Here is a 15651-nt window from a genome sequence, read left to right as displayed (position 1 = left end):
CATGGTTACGATGAAAAATGTGTGCCCTTTAAAGTAGGCATTGCTCCCCTCAAACCGGCATAAAAGCGTCTCTTACAAAACACGTAATTACAAGCCATAACACCTGGGTTCTTCTATTAGCTCTGGTAGTCCTTCACATCCATTTTTGAATTTACTTTATCATGGAATTGTTAGGGTTGGAAGGGGGATCATCTCATCCAACCCCCCTGCCAAGGCAGGGTCACCTAGAGCAGGTGACAAAGGAATGTATCCAGGTGGGGTTTGAATGTCTCTAGAGAGGGAGACTCCACAACCCCTCTGGGCAGCCTGTTCCAGTGCTCTGACGCCCTCAATGTAAAGAAGTTCTCCCTAGTGCTGGAGTGAAACTTCTTGTGATTTTGTTTAAGGCCATTGCTCCTCGTCCCTGGGCTCTGATGAAAAGTCTGGTACCATCCTATTGGCACCCGCTGCATTTATTCGATAAATAACTTAATCACTTTGTGTTTCCATCGAAGTATTAAAAACAGGGTCTTAAATCGTTAAGCTTCTGCCCTAGCACGTTACTCTTCACCTCACGCTCTCCTTATGGTGGCAGTGAGACACCCGCGCTGACGGCACTGCGTTGCCCGCAAGAGCCCTTCAGGAACAGGGAATAACAGGGCGCAACCGTGTTGCAGCCATACCCTTTCCCCTTTTTAGAAGGCGGAAAACACGAGCTCAGCAGCGACACCTGGGACCCACACCGCGACCCAGCTACACCATGCCGCCGAGGCAGCAGGCCCTCAGCACAGCCCCGCCCGCCCCCGGGGCGGTGCTCAGGGACGGACCGGCCGAGCCCGGCGTGCCGGGATGACGGAGGCGGAAGCGGGTCGGGGAGGATGTAGCGGCGCTGGCAACGGCTGCGGCGCCGCGATCTCCCCGCCCCTGCAGCCGACCGGCCCCGCCATGGAGGTAACGCGGCGGGCGGCGCGGCGGGGGGAGAGGGGCCGCGGAGCCGTGGGGGTCACTGCAGCTGGGGAGGGGCGGTGCGTGACCTTGGCATGCAGCATGGGGGACCGGGGAAGGTGCGGACCGCCCCTCACACGCCGCGGGTTCCCTTCCCGCGGTGCCGAGCGGAGAAGCCCGCGGGCCGCTGGGCGCCCTTCGCCGCCGCCTCGCAGCGGGTGGCGCAGCCCTGGCGGACGGCAGCTGTAAGGGAGGCCGGGGGCCGGGGTGGGAAGGGAAGGGAGGCCCTGCCGCTGCCTCTGCCCCGCGGAAATGCGAGCGCCGGTGAGGGCTACAAGAGAGGTTGCTTAGTGCCCCGCCTGCTTAGAAGGTGGGGACGTTGCCCTGCTGGCTCGGGCTGGGGAGAGCAGGCGCTGCTGACTCGATGGGAGCGACACCCGGGTGACACACGGCGGGGGCGTCGAGTGGTTACTGTGTGGAAGCACCCACGGGCGAACAAGGGCTCCTTTTCCACCGAGGTGACCCGATGTGTTAGCAGTACGTCAACTGTGAAACACCTACCAACACAAGCAAATAAACCCACTGAAGTGTCTGTATCTAGTATAGCTTTCATAAACACCAAGGCAAATCCAAAGGCAACATTGAAGAGTTTTAAGTTCACACATTAAATTAACTCTCCTGGTAGTGTCTGTGCTGCTCACGTGACGCATTCTAATAGCGGTTCAGTGCCACTGGTTGTTGAAGCGATCACGATTCAAAATGCGTTTGGATGGGACTTGGTACACTTAGAGTTGGTGATGTCTAATAGTTGCACACTGCTCAGAAAATTGCTGTTCGTGATGGCCATTACTGCCACAGTTCACAGCAAAGGCTGCTGTTACTGCATTTATGCATTGGTTAGGCTTTCTAAGAGTATGTTAGGCTACTGCAAAAGTAAGGGATAGATAGCAGTTAAAATACATAGGTCACCTCGAAGTGTGTTATGGAAACCCCTTAGTGTAGGCGCTAAAGTAGGCTTGAAACAAAACCAAAAAAGATTGTGTGTGTGTATATATATACGTATATCGGTATACTATGGAAGCATCCTGATTTCAGAATGGTGGACTAGAAACCATGCAGGATTGTGTTGGGCTTAAAAGCATACTTAGTAGCTGCAGGCTCGCAGCTTGGATGCACCTAACCAATAAAAATTCAGGGTGTTTTGGTAGCTCATCTTCCTCATTTTTCTTCTAACTCAAGTGAGTGAAGCCCTCTACATGAGCTGCTTCTGGTTTCTGTTACCAGAACAGCAAAACTGGATGCATTGTTTCACACGGTATGTGGTTCTGCCTCTCTGTGATTAGCTTAAAAGAGTTAAAAGTATTGTGAGAAGAAAATTCATCTGATCTTACTGTAGTATGAAGAGTGGTGAGCTGTCATTTTCTGAACAGTACATGCAGTTTGTTGTAATTCATTATGCTGTCCAAATGCTAAAATATTAGGAGTGTAAATGTTGACAAAGTTTTACATGCTAAGAAAATCTGAAACTTTATAGCTTTTTTTTCCTAATGATGTACCAGCACATTATTTTCTAATAAGTTTGCTTTTGCCATCTTAAAAAAAACCCCAAACACATAGATAACTATAACTGCCTTTGTCCTTTGTCTGTACTTGACCTCATGTTTCTAAAGGTGATGCTTTTTCTTATCTGTATCACCTGTTCTCTCTAAATTCTTAGTGATTGTCCATTCTCTTAGTGTTTAGATCTAGTTTGGTTCTTCCTTAGTTTCTACCATAAGGGTTTTGATTTCTTTGGCAGAATGAAGAGAGTAGCAAAATAAAAGTGGAGGTATGTGTGTATACATACATACACACACACACACAAACATCTAGATATATAAAAGTACAAAGATTTCTATATACACGTCTCCACTTTTATACCTATGCACATATGATAGTATGAAGGAAAAAGCAGGGTAAAGGTTGAGGCTTGGAAATGCTATTCCTAATATATTGGAAGTGTCTGTTCCCTTTTCCTTCACAGCATTCTGGCTGTATATGTTTCTTTGTGTTCCTGATGATACATAAGCATATCCCATATAAACCACTGTAAAGTAACAGTCTCCCAGATTAGATCTGTGGAAGTTTACAGTCGAACGCATTTTATGTGTATGTGAGGAATAGGAAACCCAGAATTTGCAGAGCCTTTTCAGATATGTTTGTCAGGCCAGCAATCTTAGTGGGAACTAGTATGTGTAAGGAAAAAAGAAAGAAGAGTGGGTTTATAATTTGTTCAAATGAGCCCTGACTTTGCTGAGTCTTTTGGAATATATTTGATATGCTAACAATTGTAGTGATAAACCGGTGTGTTTAAGAAGGAAACAAAAAAAGATTAGGAGTTTATGTGGTTCAGAAGTTCCCAAGGTTTGATTTAACTGCAACTCCTCTACAAGTTTTTTTTTTTGTTGTCTTTTTTTTTAAATGGTTCTTTTAAGAACAAGATAGTGAGTCATGCTTTTGAAACGGCTTGTAAATAAAATTAATTTGCAATACTGTATCAGTTCTAGATGTCAATTCAGTAATGGAATCGTAAGATCATACTGGTTTGGACATTGGGAGCTTTCTATTCTGCTGTTCTAATAATCACAGTAGATGTTTTTCCATTATGCTTCTGACTAATCCTACAAATATTTGTTGTTTTAAAATTTTATTTTAATTTTTTTCTTGTTCTCTTGCTATATTCAGTTAGTCTCAGTGTTTGAAGACTTTCAATTAGTTCCTTTGGTAGTCTTACACTGAAAAGTTAGTTACTGCCAATTGTACTTTATCTTGTGCTAGGTTCAAGATGCTGGGCAGGAGATGGTGGCGTCTTCTGGCACACCAGGACCAGGCAAATCAAAGGTAATCAGTCCTCACAAACCTAATTTATTTGGATACCAGTAGCTGCAAGGGTTACAGCTTAGCCTGCGAGCCATGACTAATAGGAAGACAAAGATATTTTTAACATTTCTTCTAGACAGGAAAAATTAACTTATAAACATTAAGATAAAGTGTTTTGGAAACCATGAGGAAAAAAATCTTTTTGGTATGTTCACTTCCTGTTATATTTGATAAATTAATAGCATGCAGTTTTGGCAGCATGTTTCATAATGGACACAGACATCTTTGCATATGTTGGAAGTAAATTTAAACAATGACAATGTTAGGTCAACATGCTATTTTCAAAATGTTGTTCAAATTGTATTATTGAATTGCCATCCTTGCCAAATGAATTTTCCTAACTGATGCTGCCCAATTGTCTGCTCCAGAGTTGTTTCAGAAAAGTACAGAATTAGGAGTAGTTTCTGTTACTGTACTTGAAATAACAGAATTGGATAACAAAATAGCAGTAACTTGTACTGTTATTCTTCTTTGAAATGTTGTTCTTCTTGCAAATGTATGGCAAGAGTTTCTTGTCCTAAAATTCAGCTTCTTGGAAGTGAGATGCTAAAATGCCTTGTCTCTATTTCTCTCCGGGTTAAAGGAAACCAGTTTCTCTGATACATACTTTTTTTTGCAGCTGGACACATTGCCCAAAGAAGACCTCATCAAATTTGCAAAAAAGCAAATGATGCTAATACAGAAAGTAAAGTCAAGATGTGCAGGTATCTTTCTGGAAAGAACAATGTCTGGCTGAATGCTTGACACTACCTGACCTTTTCAAATATCACTGTGTGGTTTTGATAAGTAGATCTAAATTCTAGGCAAAAATCCTAGATTTTATTTTTGTTCAATTTTGCTGTTTATGGTGGGAGGATAAGGGCTGAAGTAATTTGATTAAGAAAGAGAGGAAAAGAAGTATTGCTTTTGCCAGGTATTACATTAATTTTGGTCTGACAGTATGGCATGATGGAACAGTGTAGCTTGTGTAAAAGTTTTAGTGGGATTTGTCATTGTCTGTTCCCCGTGCAGGTTGCTTTTCAGGCAGCAGATGGGAGGAAGAATGTCTGATATTTTTTTTCATGAATAGTACTGTTGTAGAGTACAATGGCTTCTTTAAGATAGTTTGCTACTTTATATTTGAACATTTGTTGCTTTAACAAGAAATTGTAAAATATATCAAACAAAATTTTATGCTTAACAACAAAAAGTATGTGTAAACCTGTGCTCTCACATGCTGTCCTTCTCTCTGCTGTCCCTTTTCCTCCAGTGGCCCACTACTTGGACTGGTGTCACTTCCCCTTGTTTGAAATGACAATTATGCTGACTGCTGGGAGCTGCCCAGTGAAACAATAAGGATATAGGGATGGGCTATACCAAGCTTTTCCTCAGTGTGGTTATTCATAAGATCTTGTTCTTCTGCTTGCTGCCTATTTTTAGAGAACCAGTAGAAACTGAGTATCTTTCCTCTGATTTAAATTGACCATGAAATAGAAGGTAAGATGATCATCAAAAGAATTTCTATCTGTTGTCCCTCTATCCAAAGAAGGAAGTTTTGCTTCCTCAGGGAACCATGCTCAGTGTCAGGACTGGAGAAGTAGTACTGAATATTTGGTCTCTTTCTGTTAGTCCTGTCTATCACTCAGTAACAAACAAAAACTGATGAAGTAAAAGACATCTCTGATTTGAAGAAAAGTGTTGTCAGGCACTGGATTTACTAGAAATTTGCTACTGTGATGCAGCATCAATTCATACTGTGAAATTTCTTTACATTTTAAGAACTGGAGAAAGAAATTGAAGAACTCAGATCTAAAGCAGCTACTGCAGGAGCTGATGATATTATTCAGGTAGGAATACGTAATGGGTTTCTACTGTATTACATAAAGTTAGCTTACATACATCCACAGAAATAATTTGGTAAATAGTAAATAGCTTGAAAACTGTTATTCAAATTGAATGGAATCAATCTGCAGGAATCCAAGACACTTCCTAAAACCTTTTTTATTCCTTCTCCCCTCATGTCCTTACTCCACTTGCCAGCAAACACTATTGATTCTGTGAGGAATAGTACAGAGTAGTACACTTTCCAGGCAGAACTTATCACAGCACTTCAGTGCTTGAAGGGGGCTTGTAAGATGTGGACAAACTTTTCAGCAGGACCTGTTGTGATAAAACAAGGGGTAATGGTTTTAAACAAAAAGCTGGTCAATTTAGATTAGATGTAAGGAAGATGTTTTTTTTACACAGAGGGTGGTGAAATATTGGAAAAGGTTGCTCAGAGAGGTGGTAGATTCCCCACCCCTGGAAATATTCAAGATCAGGTTGAATAGGGCTGTCAGCAACCTGATGGAGTTGAAGATGTCCCTGCTTGCTACAGGGCAGTTGGACTAGATGGCCTTTAAAGGTCCCTGCCCACCCAAACTATTCTATGACTCTATGAATGTCCCCACCAAGACTTTTCCTTGTGTGGCTGGTTAGACCAGTTTTTGTTTATTTTGGAGTGACCATTGCAGAAAGACTTCAGCTATTTACAAAAGTTCTGACAGTCATTTGATGAGATTAAAAACACATAATTCAAGTTGCATGTCACAAGAAGTATTTTTGGGATCTGTCTTTCTCAAGGTAAGGGTCATAGCATACGAAAGTGAAAATTGGTAGTGATGAGGAATTTCTCAACTGTAGAATTGTTTTGAATAACTTGGGTAGAGATTTCTTTTCTACAGAAAGGGAACTTCACCACCACCACCTGATAATAAAAATTAGCTGATCACAAGTACAGTTTTTAAAAGAACCCAAAGTCATTGTTTTAGTCTACTTATTTCATATCAGTTTTATTTGGGCTGAAAGCAGTTTTTAAAACCAGACTGATGTGTTTATTTGACAAAAAGGGTCATAATCAGTATGTGAGTTCCTACATTTTGCAGAAGTCATTGTTTCCATTGTTAAGAAACCCTTCTTTCAATGATCTTTCTCATTTAATATTAGGCTCTCACAGAAAGGCTGGATGCTGTGCTTCTGGAAAAAGCTGAAAGTCAGCAGCAGTGCATAGCTCTGAAAAAAGAAAATATTCAAATAAAGCAAGAAGCAGAGGTACTGAAACGAGCCACAGAACATTACTGAAATATTTCAGAATTATATTTATTTTCTAGGTTTACTTGTTGTATATCTAATTTTAATCTTTTTCTTCACTTACCTGTGTTCTATCTTTTAAAAAAATCTAAAAAAATCTAAAGGCTTTATATATTAAAGCATATTTCTCTGTACCCCCTAGTTCATAGTAATAAATATAAAATTCTTACATACATTGTCTAGATCCACAGCTGTGAGAAGACTTCAGTGTGTACATTAAAAGCCTACGTAGGCTTCAATCCATCAGCTCTGCCTTTCCATGGGAGATACGAGATTTACCTTTAGATATTCGTAAGAAGGAGCCTGTCAGCCAAGGCACCTATATTATATCAATAATCTCAATTAATAATAAAGTGAAGACTGAATTGCTTGCAATTGATGGGCATTGTTATATTCCAGATACCTGAATTTGTTGTACTAAAACTAATCTGATATTTAATACATTATCAGAATAGTTGCTAAAGCTGAAGTCTATCATGACCGTTTTGTGAAATTATGCTGGTAAACATGATTTAGGATTTAGTTTTCCTTTCTCATTTTGCAAATGTTCTTGTACTCTGTGCAGTGTCTTCTGAATTTATTTGTCTTAATACAGTTAGATATTTAAAAGCTATAACAGTTTTTAAAAAACATTTTCTCATTCATTTTTGTAAACAGTTCACTTGGAAATTCTGTGTGCTAAATTACCAGTATTTAATAATGTTCTTGTTTGTTTAGGCTGCAGTGGCTAAAACAGAAGAATTGCAAAAACAACTGGAACAATCAAGTATTGACTCTCTGGAAGAAATAAAAGCTCTGAAGAGTGAATTAGCAAATGCACAATGCAAGCACAATGAGGATTTAAAAAAGCTGAAGTTGGAATTAGATGAACAAGTGAAGAAACAAATTGAGCTGGTGGAGCAGGTTGAATGTCACAGTGATAGTCAAAAAGAAATTAAAAGATTACAAGATGATGTCCAAAGAATTAAATCTACTTATGAGGAGCAAATTCTGTGTCTGAACAAGCAGTTGGAAACTGTGAATGAAGACAAAAACAAAGAAGTGACAAATCTGCAAGAAACTATTAAAAGCAACTCTCAGTGTTACCATAATGAAATAAAAAATCTGAATGAAGAGCTTAAAAAATTAAAAAATGCCCATCAGGAAGAGGTGTCAGAATTGATGCATCGGATTGAAGTATCATCTAAAGAAAACAAAGAAAAGCAAAATCAAATAAATCAGTTACAGCACAATTTGGCAGAGAAAAATGCCAAGGATGAAATGCATGCTCATACTGACCAGCGTGAATATGACTTGGAGCAGCTGAGAGAAGTCTTAAATAAAAATTTAGAAAACAAGATAGATGTTGCAGATACACAAGAAGAACCTTGTGTAGAAGCAAGAATGGAAGAAAAGGTTAGGTACCTGGAACATAGTTTAGAAGAACTCCAGTCTCAACATAGTATATTAAAAGATGAGTTAACTTACATGAGCAATGTCAAGATAAAACTGGAAGAGGAAATCCATCGTATGAAGGATGAGTACTTTCATGAGCGGGAAGACTTGGAGTTTAAGATAAATGAATTGCAGCTTACTAAAGAAGATTACTGTTGTGTAATTGAAAAACTAAAACTGGAGCTTCAAGGAGCAGGACAGCACTATGAAACTGCTGCAAAAGAGCACAAATTAGAGATTCAGACTCTGAGAGATCAACACAAGAGAGAAATTTCTGAACTAAATGAAACTTTGTTATCTGGTTCTGAAAAAGAACAGATGGCATTAATTTTTGAAATGCAGGAACTTAGAGAACAACTTGAAAAGCTAACTCAGGAGAAAGAAGAAGCTGTGTCCAGTTACAACAGCCTGAGAGAAACAATGGAAACTCTACAGGCTGAGCTAGGTGAATCTGCTGGAAAGATCAGCCAGGAGTTTGAATCAATGAAACAACAGCAAGCTTCTGATGTCAGTCAACTGCAACAGAAACTCCGGGCTGCTTTCAATGAAAAGGATGTTCTTCTTGAAACTGTAAATCGCCTACAGGAAGAAGTAGAAAAATTGTCATCTAATCAGTTAGAGATAGAAGAACTTAAATCTAAAATTGTTAGTCTTGAGGAGGACAATAACGCAATGACAAGCTCCATTGACCAAAAAGAGATTACTGTAAGAGAACTGGAAGAGAAGATCATTGCTCTTACTGATCAAAACAGGGATATTTTAAATGATGTGAAATGCTTGGGTGAAGAGAGAGAAACCCTTCAGGAAAGGTGCAAGCAAGAACAAGTTAAAATTCAGGAACTTCAGCAAGAAGTAGATGTTGCTAACCAATACAATAATGACCTGAAGGAAAAGGTAGAGGAATTAACAGAGAAACTGAATGAAGTTTTAACTTCAAAGGGTGAAAATGCTCAAATCCTAGAGCAACTAGAAAAACAGATTGAATGTCTTGTGCGTGATAAAGAGCAGCTTTCATCTGAAGTATACACTCTTCATGAGGAAAACAAGAAACTCATTCAGGAAAAAGGTGAATTAAGTGAAGAGCTGGGAAAGACTACATCTGAAAAAGATGGTTGTTTAGTATTGAAAGAGCTGTCTGAAAACTTAGAAAAGAAACTACAAATGATGACTGCAGAAAAAGACCATATAGCAACATTACTTGAAAATGAACAAGTGCACACATCCCATGTAAGAACTCAGCTGTACCACCTACTTGAGCAAGTGGGGTTCAGCATTTCAGATTCTAATGAAGAATATGATTCTCTTAACTTGATAAAAATTGCAAATGAATGCTTGTCAAAAATTAAAGAAGAGCAGTGCCTTGCTCTACAAAAGGAGGAGGAAGTAGTTCATTTGCAGCAGGAAGTTGAGAGATTAGAGGAAGAAAATGCAGCTCAACATAGAGAACATAGATCCCTGATTAAGGATTTTGAAAAAGAAAAGAATCTCTTGAGAGAAGAACTGGAAGGAGTGTTGTCTGAAAAAGAGGCGCTTCAACATGATATCCAGGAGCTGAGGAATGTCAGTGAAAAAACAAGGATTGAAAATCAAGATCTTTTAGCTAATATTGAAGAGATCAGTCAAAAACTTGCTCTTTATGAAAATCAAATACAAGAACAGCAAAAAGGATCTGAAAAACAAGACGACTTAAATTTCATTCTGGAACAAAAGGAAACTGAGCTTAGAAATGTGAAAGACGAACTGAGTTCTCTAAAGGTTATATTTTGTTATTGAAGTATAAAGACTAAACCTCTAAAGTCTTCAGAATTAAGGTTCAAAAAATACTTTCAATTCTCTCTTCTTTTTTTTTCTTTTTTTTTTCCCTTGGCCTGAAAGTGAGTTTCCCTTCTAGAAAGCATGTGTTTCTGAGTTTTCTAGCACCTCAAAATTCCCTTCTTTCCCCCAGGAAAAAAAAATGGAACAAAACCAATCATAAAGCTTTTTTGACAAAAGTTGTTTGTAGTTGAACCTCTCTTCCTATCAATATCCCTCAAAGCAATCAATTGACTAGATGGACTAACTGACCTCATAATCTTTCACCTCTAACTTTCTGTGGTTCCATCTCAAACAAAACTGCTTGATCTGCATTAACTTCAGGTCTTGGGAATTGCTGGTTATGTAAAGCTGACAGCTCCAGAATGAGGGTGTCTCCCCTTTTTTTGTGCTTTGACAGGATGGAAAGCAGCTCTTAAAAGGTTGGAGTGTTCTGCTTTCAACATAACTACTTTCACCAAGCTGATACGAAGTTGCTCATAAAGTCTTTCTTGGTAGTAAGAACGTAGACAGTTTTAGCTGTAGCTAAAACTTCTGGTGGCTTTTTAGGGAAAATACAGGTACCACAAAGAAATTTTTGTAATACTTCTTATATCTATTTTTATAATACAGAATGTAATGGAGACAATGACTGAGAAAACTGATCAACAGTCTTCAGTAGCAGAGCTTCAAGAAAAAATTGGTATCTTTCTCACTTTTTTTTTTATATAAATGGTTTGGCTTCTTTGGATTGTTACTTTTTCTTTCTTTGCATAATTGTCCTGTATTTCCACAAGTCGAGGAAGATGGGGAAGTAGGTATTAATGCAGCTTCCTGCAATATTTCTTCCATTGGGAATTTTAAATGTTAGCAATTTTAAGTTGAATATGATTTGATACTTTTTAAGGCTTTTTCTTCCTCTGTACATCTGTCGATAAACAGTGTAGTGGATTTAATATTTATTTTTTAAATGTGGGTAACTTGTCAGTAAGAATCCTTGAGGCTACCAGAAGGAAAGGGAAGCAACACTGCCAAAACTACTGTTGCTTTATTGCAGTTATCCCAACACAATTAGCAGGAAAATGCTTCTGAGTTGTTAAATTTATGTAGAAGTAGACAGGAATATGGCTCTTAACTGTGATGGAAGCTTCTGAAACAGGGAAAGATTGTCCAGGGAAGGATTGCCCCTAAGCTCTCTGTGTGTCTAGATGTTCTAGCTTCAAATTAAATGCTTAACTGAATGAAACACTTGAACATCCCCCCCCTGCTTTATATTTTGTTTGGTTTTAAAATCATGCGGATGTTTGTGTTCTAATTGAATTTCATTTCATTTCACTTCTTGGGAAGAAATGGAAAGATGTAATTTTTAATTTTCTTATGTATTTATTTTAGGGATGCTCGAAAAAGAATCTGCTGAAAAAGGAGAGAAGCTAAATAAAATTAAAGTGGTTGCTGTGAAAGCAAAGAAAGAATTAGATGCCAGCCGAAAAGAGGTACCCTGACTACTTCCTAATATGAAGAAGATTCTGCATGAGGGGTTTTGTTTTAATGACACACACTTCTTTTTATTAAGATGCAGACTCTGAAGGAAGAGTTGGAGTTGGTTCGATCAGAAAAAGATCAGTTGTCTGCATCAGTGAAAGATGTAATTCAAGGAGCCGAAAGCTATAAGGTAGGTGTAGTGCTGCATTCACAAAAGACAGTAAACTGTCAGAAAATACTTCAGGTTTGAAGCCTAGCCTGGATATACATTGCTATTTACTTGCACAACTATATTTGGCAAAAAAATTTGTGTCAGTGCAGTTGAATACCAGAATCCAGAAATGTAAGGTTCTCTTAATGGAACCGTGCAGCTGCTGTCAGAAGAAAATGAGGCACTTCCTTTCTACTGGAATGTTATTTTTAAACCTTTTGAATCTAGCATCATACATACCAAGCAATGTGTTGCTGAGGCAAAACATAAATCCCTGTGAATTCTTCAAAGTTGAAGGTCCATTTGAAAATCCTTAAATGATGAAGACAAACTTGGAATTCCTTGGGAGCAAGTCTTTTTGGAGTACACCTCTGGGCACATGAAGGCAGAAGCAGGTGACAAGTCAGCATTGCTTCCCAAAGAGAAAGCTGTTCCCCATAAGACTTATGAGGAGAGGCTGAGGGAACTTGGGTTGTGTAGTCTGGAGAAACGCAGGCACTGGGGGAGGCTCTATTGCTCTCTTACAACCACCCAAAAGGAGGATGTAGCCAGGTGGGGATCAGTCTTTTCTCCCAAGCAACAAGTGATAGGACAGAGGGAAATGGCCTTAAGTTCCACCAGGGAAGGTTTAGATTGGATGTTAGGAACAACTTCTTCACAAGAAGGGTGCTCAGGCGTTACAACAGGGGAACAACGGAGTCACCATCCCTGGTGGTATTTAAAGTATAATAAGTAAACACAGCAAGCACTTTATATACATGTATATAAACACAGCACTTAAGCACGTGGGTTAGTGGTGGATTTGGCAGTGCTGGGTTTACTGTTGGACTCAGTCATCTTAAAGGTCATTTCCCATCTAAATGATTCTGTGGCATCATTGAGAGTATTGCATCCAGTCTTGTCCTTCCTTCTACCCCCAAATACAAGAAAGACATTGATAACTTGAAGCGATTTCAGTGGAGGGGTGGCCGGGTTGGTCAAGAGACTGGAATAAGCGATGAGAAGTTGCTCAGCCTGGAGAAGACTTCAAAGGAACCTAATACGAGTCTTCCAGTACCTACAAAGACATTATGATGGGAATAGAGCCAGGTTGTTAATGGGGGTGCAAGGTAAGAGAGTAGTCCTCAGTTGAAATGAGAGGTTCCAACTGGATACCTGGATTTTTATGCTATGAGAATGGTTGAGCTTTGGAATAGGTTGTCCAGTGGAGTAGCCATCTCCACCCTTGGAGACAGGTCCTTGGAAAGACCTGATTGGACAAAACTCTGAGTAACCTGGGCTCATCTCACTGCTGACCCTACTTTAAGCAGTAGGATGACACCTACTGAGCTGTCTTCCAACCTGAATTATTCTAGAATTTCATGAACTGGAAGGGGTTTCTCCCAGAGCCTGTAGTGGAATCATAGCTTTAATTTCATTCTGGTATTTCTGATGTGCAGTAAGACAACTCCTATACTGAAATATTAGGTAAGCACACCTCAGAGGTGTAGAATGTGCTTATGCAATACATCTTGCAAAAAATTATGCCTTTGTGTTTGTATGTGTTAAGAATCTTTTGATGGAATACGACAAGCAAGGAGAACAGCTGGATTCTGAAAAAGGCAGAGCAAATAATCTTGAACATCAGGTAGATGACCTCACAAGACAGCTACAGATGTCATCCGAGCAGGTCAGTTCTGTATGTGGGTCTGATCTATTGATAAGTACCATAAAAATTAATTCTGCCTGTTGGGTGCAAGTTTTAATCGTGTAATTGTTACTATAGTTTCATAACCTAAGTGTATTTTGAATAGTGACTTGAAATTCAGTGTGGTTTGTTTGTTCCTTTTCAACATCTGATATCTTACCTGGGCTGTGAGAAGGATAAATATATCTAGAATGTCTGGCTTTGTCAATAGAAGGAGTTTAGTTTATCCCAGGTCAACTCACAGAAAAGAGCAGATCATCTCTGACTTGATTTTGGACCTACGGCTCTGCTGCAAGTATCAAACTTGCAAACAAAATGTGCGTTTGGGTTTTTTTTATTTTTTGTTTAACCAATGGAGTGTTTAAATATACTAAATGAATTATGGAGTTTGCATTTTTCACAAGGATGAGAGTTTAAGATGCATTGTAGAGTACTGTAGTGGCATTCAGAGGGATCTGAGATGGTAATTAAGGAGCTGTAAGACACATTTTTGCAAAGCTAGCTGCAATGAGTTTGGTATTTAGGATTTAAACTCCTGGGCCCCACGCACCAAAGATCCACCTAGGCCACTGTTTCCTTACAAACACAAGCCAGTAGTGAATATCATAGGAAGAAATAAGAAATAATGGTATATATTCTGCTGATTATGCAGGCATTGCATTTTTCAAGTTTGTTACAAAGAATTTGTAAATAAAACACTGGTTAGGTAATTGACATCTTTCATTTATACTGCATTCTTAATAGGCAAAATAAAGACTAAGATACATCACTGAAAATGTCAAAATTTAATCTGTTACAGTCACTGCAGAAGTATTCCAGATGCAGTAGAGTTCTTACTATGTGCTGGTGGAAGACTTGGTGGTTCAGTCAAAGCTTGCAATTCAGCCTTTTTTAGGAGTTAATACTATGATCATTTGTTTATAAATACAGCACCTGTATTTGAAGTGTGGCAATAAGTATTGAAGTATTGTATTGTTGCAAGGGGAAGGTGATTCTTGCAGAAAGCATAAGTTTTGAGGGTTTTTTTTCAGATTTCTTTTAATTCTTGCCATTTTACAGAAAGCTGGGCAAATTAACTGAACAAAATAACCAAAATGTGCTAATGGCTTTAATTTCACCTGTTTATTAATCTGATTTAAAAGAATTAAACTAGAAAAGACTCATCTGTAGGAGTGGTGTTTGTTAGGGATTTGGATAGAAATCAATGTTAGGAATTTTTTTAAATATAGAAACTATTTTATCTGTTAACATTGCACATGAATTCAGCTTATGTTTTTTATCATTCCACTGTGCTAATTTCAGCATGATCAGTTACACTCTGCGCATGAAGACCTCCTGGCTCGTGTTGAAACACTGCAAAATAATACTAAGCTGCTGGAAACTCAGATACTGGAAATACAAAGAGCCAAGGCAAAGGTTGACAAAGAACTAGAAGCTGAAAAGCTTCTAAAAGAACAGAAAACAAAGGTAATACTTTGTAGAGATGGTGAATGGGTTGAAGCATTGCTTTCACTGGATGTGATTTCTGTTAGACCTTTGTAAACTGTGTTTTCATAGATGAGGTTCTGTGCTTTCTCTCCTTGTTACTTGACTGTCCTTTTTGAAAACTTGGTCTGTTCATTGAAAGAACTTTGCAAGGCTGTCAATTCAAGTAGGTTGGGGGTAGTTACAGAATGTGAAAACCACTTTGTAGGATTGTTGGATTTTCTCCTGTTTACAGTGATTTCCTAAAAAAGAAGTCAGCTATCTGTACAACCCAAGTGTGTGTGTGTCTAAGTATAAAAAGATGCTGACATCTGTTTTGAAATTGGACTGCATAATTGACAACTATTTGAATTTCAGGAACATAGTGGTGCTCTCCGAGAAATGGAGGAGCTTCAGATGCAACTTCAGAAGGAAAAGAAGCACCTGCAGAAAACTATGCAAGAACTAGAGCTGGCCAGAAAGGTAGGGTTGCTGTCCATGTTAGTGCTTAATGGACTACCAAAGATTTTGGCCCATCTGGCTGTGTAGAGTGCCTTCCTTTCTGGTCTGAGGATTTTAAAGCTGGAGGGTTGCAGAAGGGAAAATGTGAGGGCTTTTACCCCTGCTTGTG

At 39.0% G+C, this 15651-nt stretch overlaps 1 protein-coding gene across 1 annotated transcript in view; it reads left to right on the top strand.

Annotated features, from left to right (window-relative positions):
* Positions 1 to 813: 813 nt before the first annotated feature.
* GCC2 (GRIP and coiled-coil domain containing 2) overlaps positions 814 to 15651 on the top strand; it is a 31038-nt gene continuing 16200 nt past the window's right edge. Inside the window, exons 1-12 of the mRNA XM_042039548.1 lie at positions 814 to 930; positions 3742 to 3804; positions 4463 to 4547; positions 5602 to 5669; positions 6808 to 6912; positions 7669 to 10140; positions 10810 to 10879; positions 11569 to 11669; positions 11750 to 11848; positions 13419 to 13538; positions 14859 to 15023; positions 15399 to 15503. Coding sequence (XP_041895482.1) covers positions 829 to 930; positions 3742 to 3804; positions 4463 to 4547; positions 5602 to 5669; positions 6808 to 6912; positions 7669 to 10140; positions 10810 to 10879; positions 11569 to 11669; positions 11750 to 11848; positions 13419 to 13538; positions 14859 to 15023; positions 15399 to 15503 — 3555 coding nt within the window. The 5' untranslated portion in view covers positions 814 to 828. The remainder of the gene's footprint in view (positions 931 to 3741; positions 3805 to 4462; positions 4548 to 5601; positions 5670 to 6807; positions 6913 to 7668; positions 10141 to 10809; positions 10880 to 11568; positions 11670 to 11749; positions 11849 to 13418; positions 13539 to 14858; positions 15024 to 15398; positions 15504 to 15651) is intronic.

The sequence above is a fragment of the Corvus kubaryi genome, unplaced genomic scaffold (assembly GCF_017639235.1).
Source record: "Corvus kubaryi isolate FWS band 111438036 unplaced genomic scaffold, C.kubaryi_AGA036_p1.0 133, whole genome shotgun sequence".
Classification (NCBI taxonomy): domain Eukaryota; kingdom Metazoa; phylum Chordata; class Aves; order Passeriformes; family Corvidae; genus Corvus; species Corvus kubaryi.
Note: the sequence above shows the minus strand (reverse complement) of the source record. Positions and strands in the feature narration are given on the sequence as shown.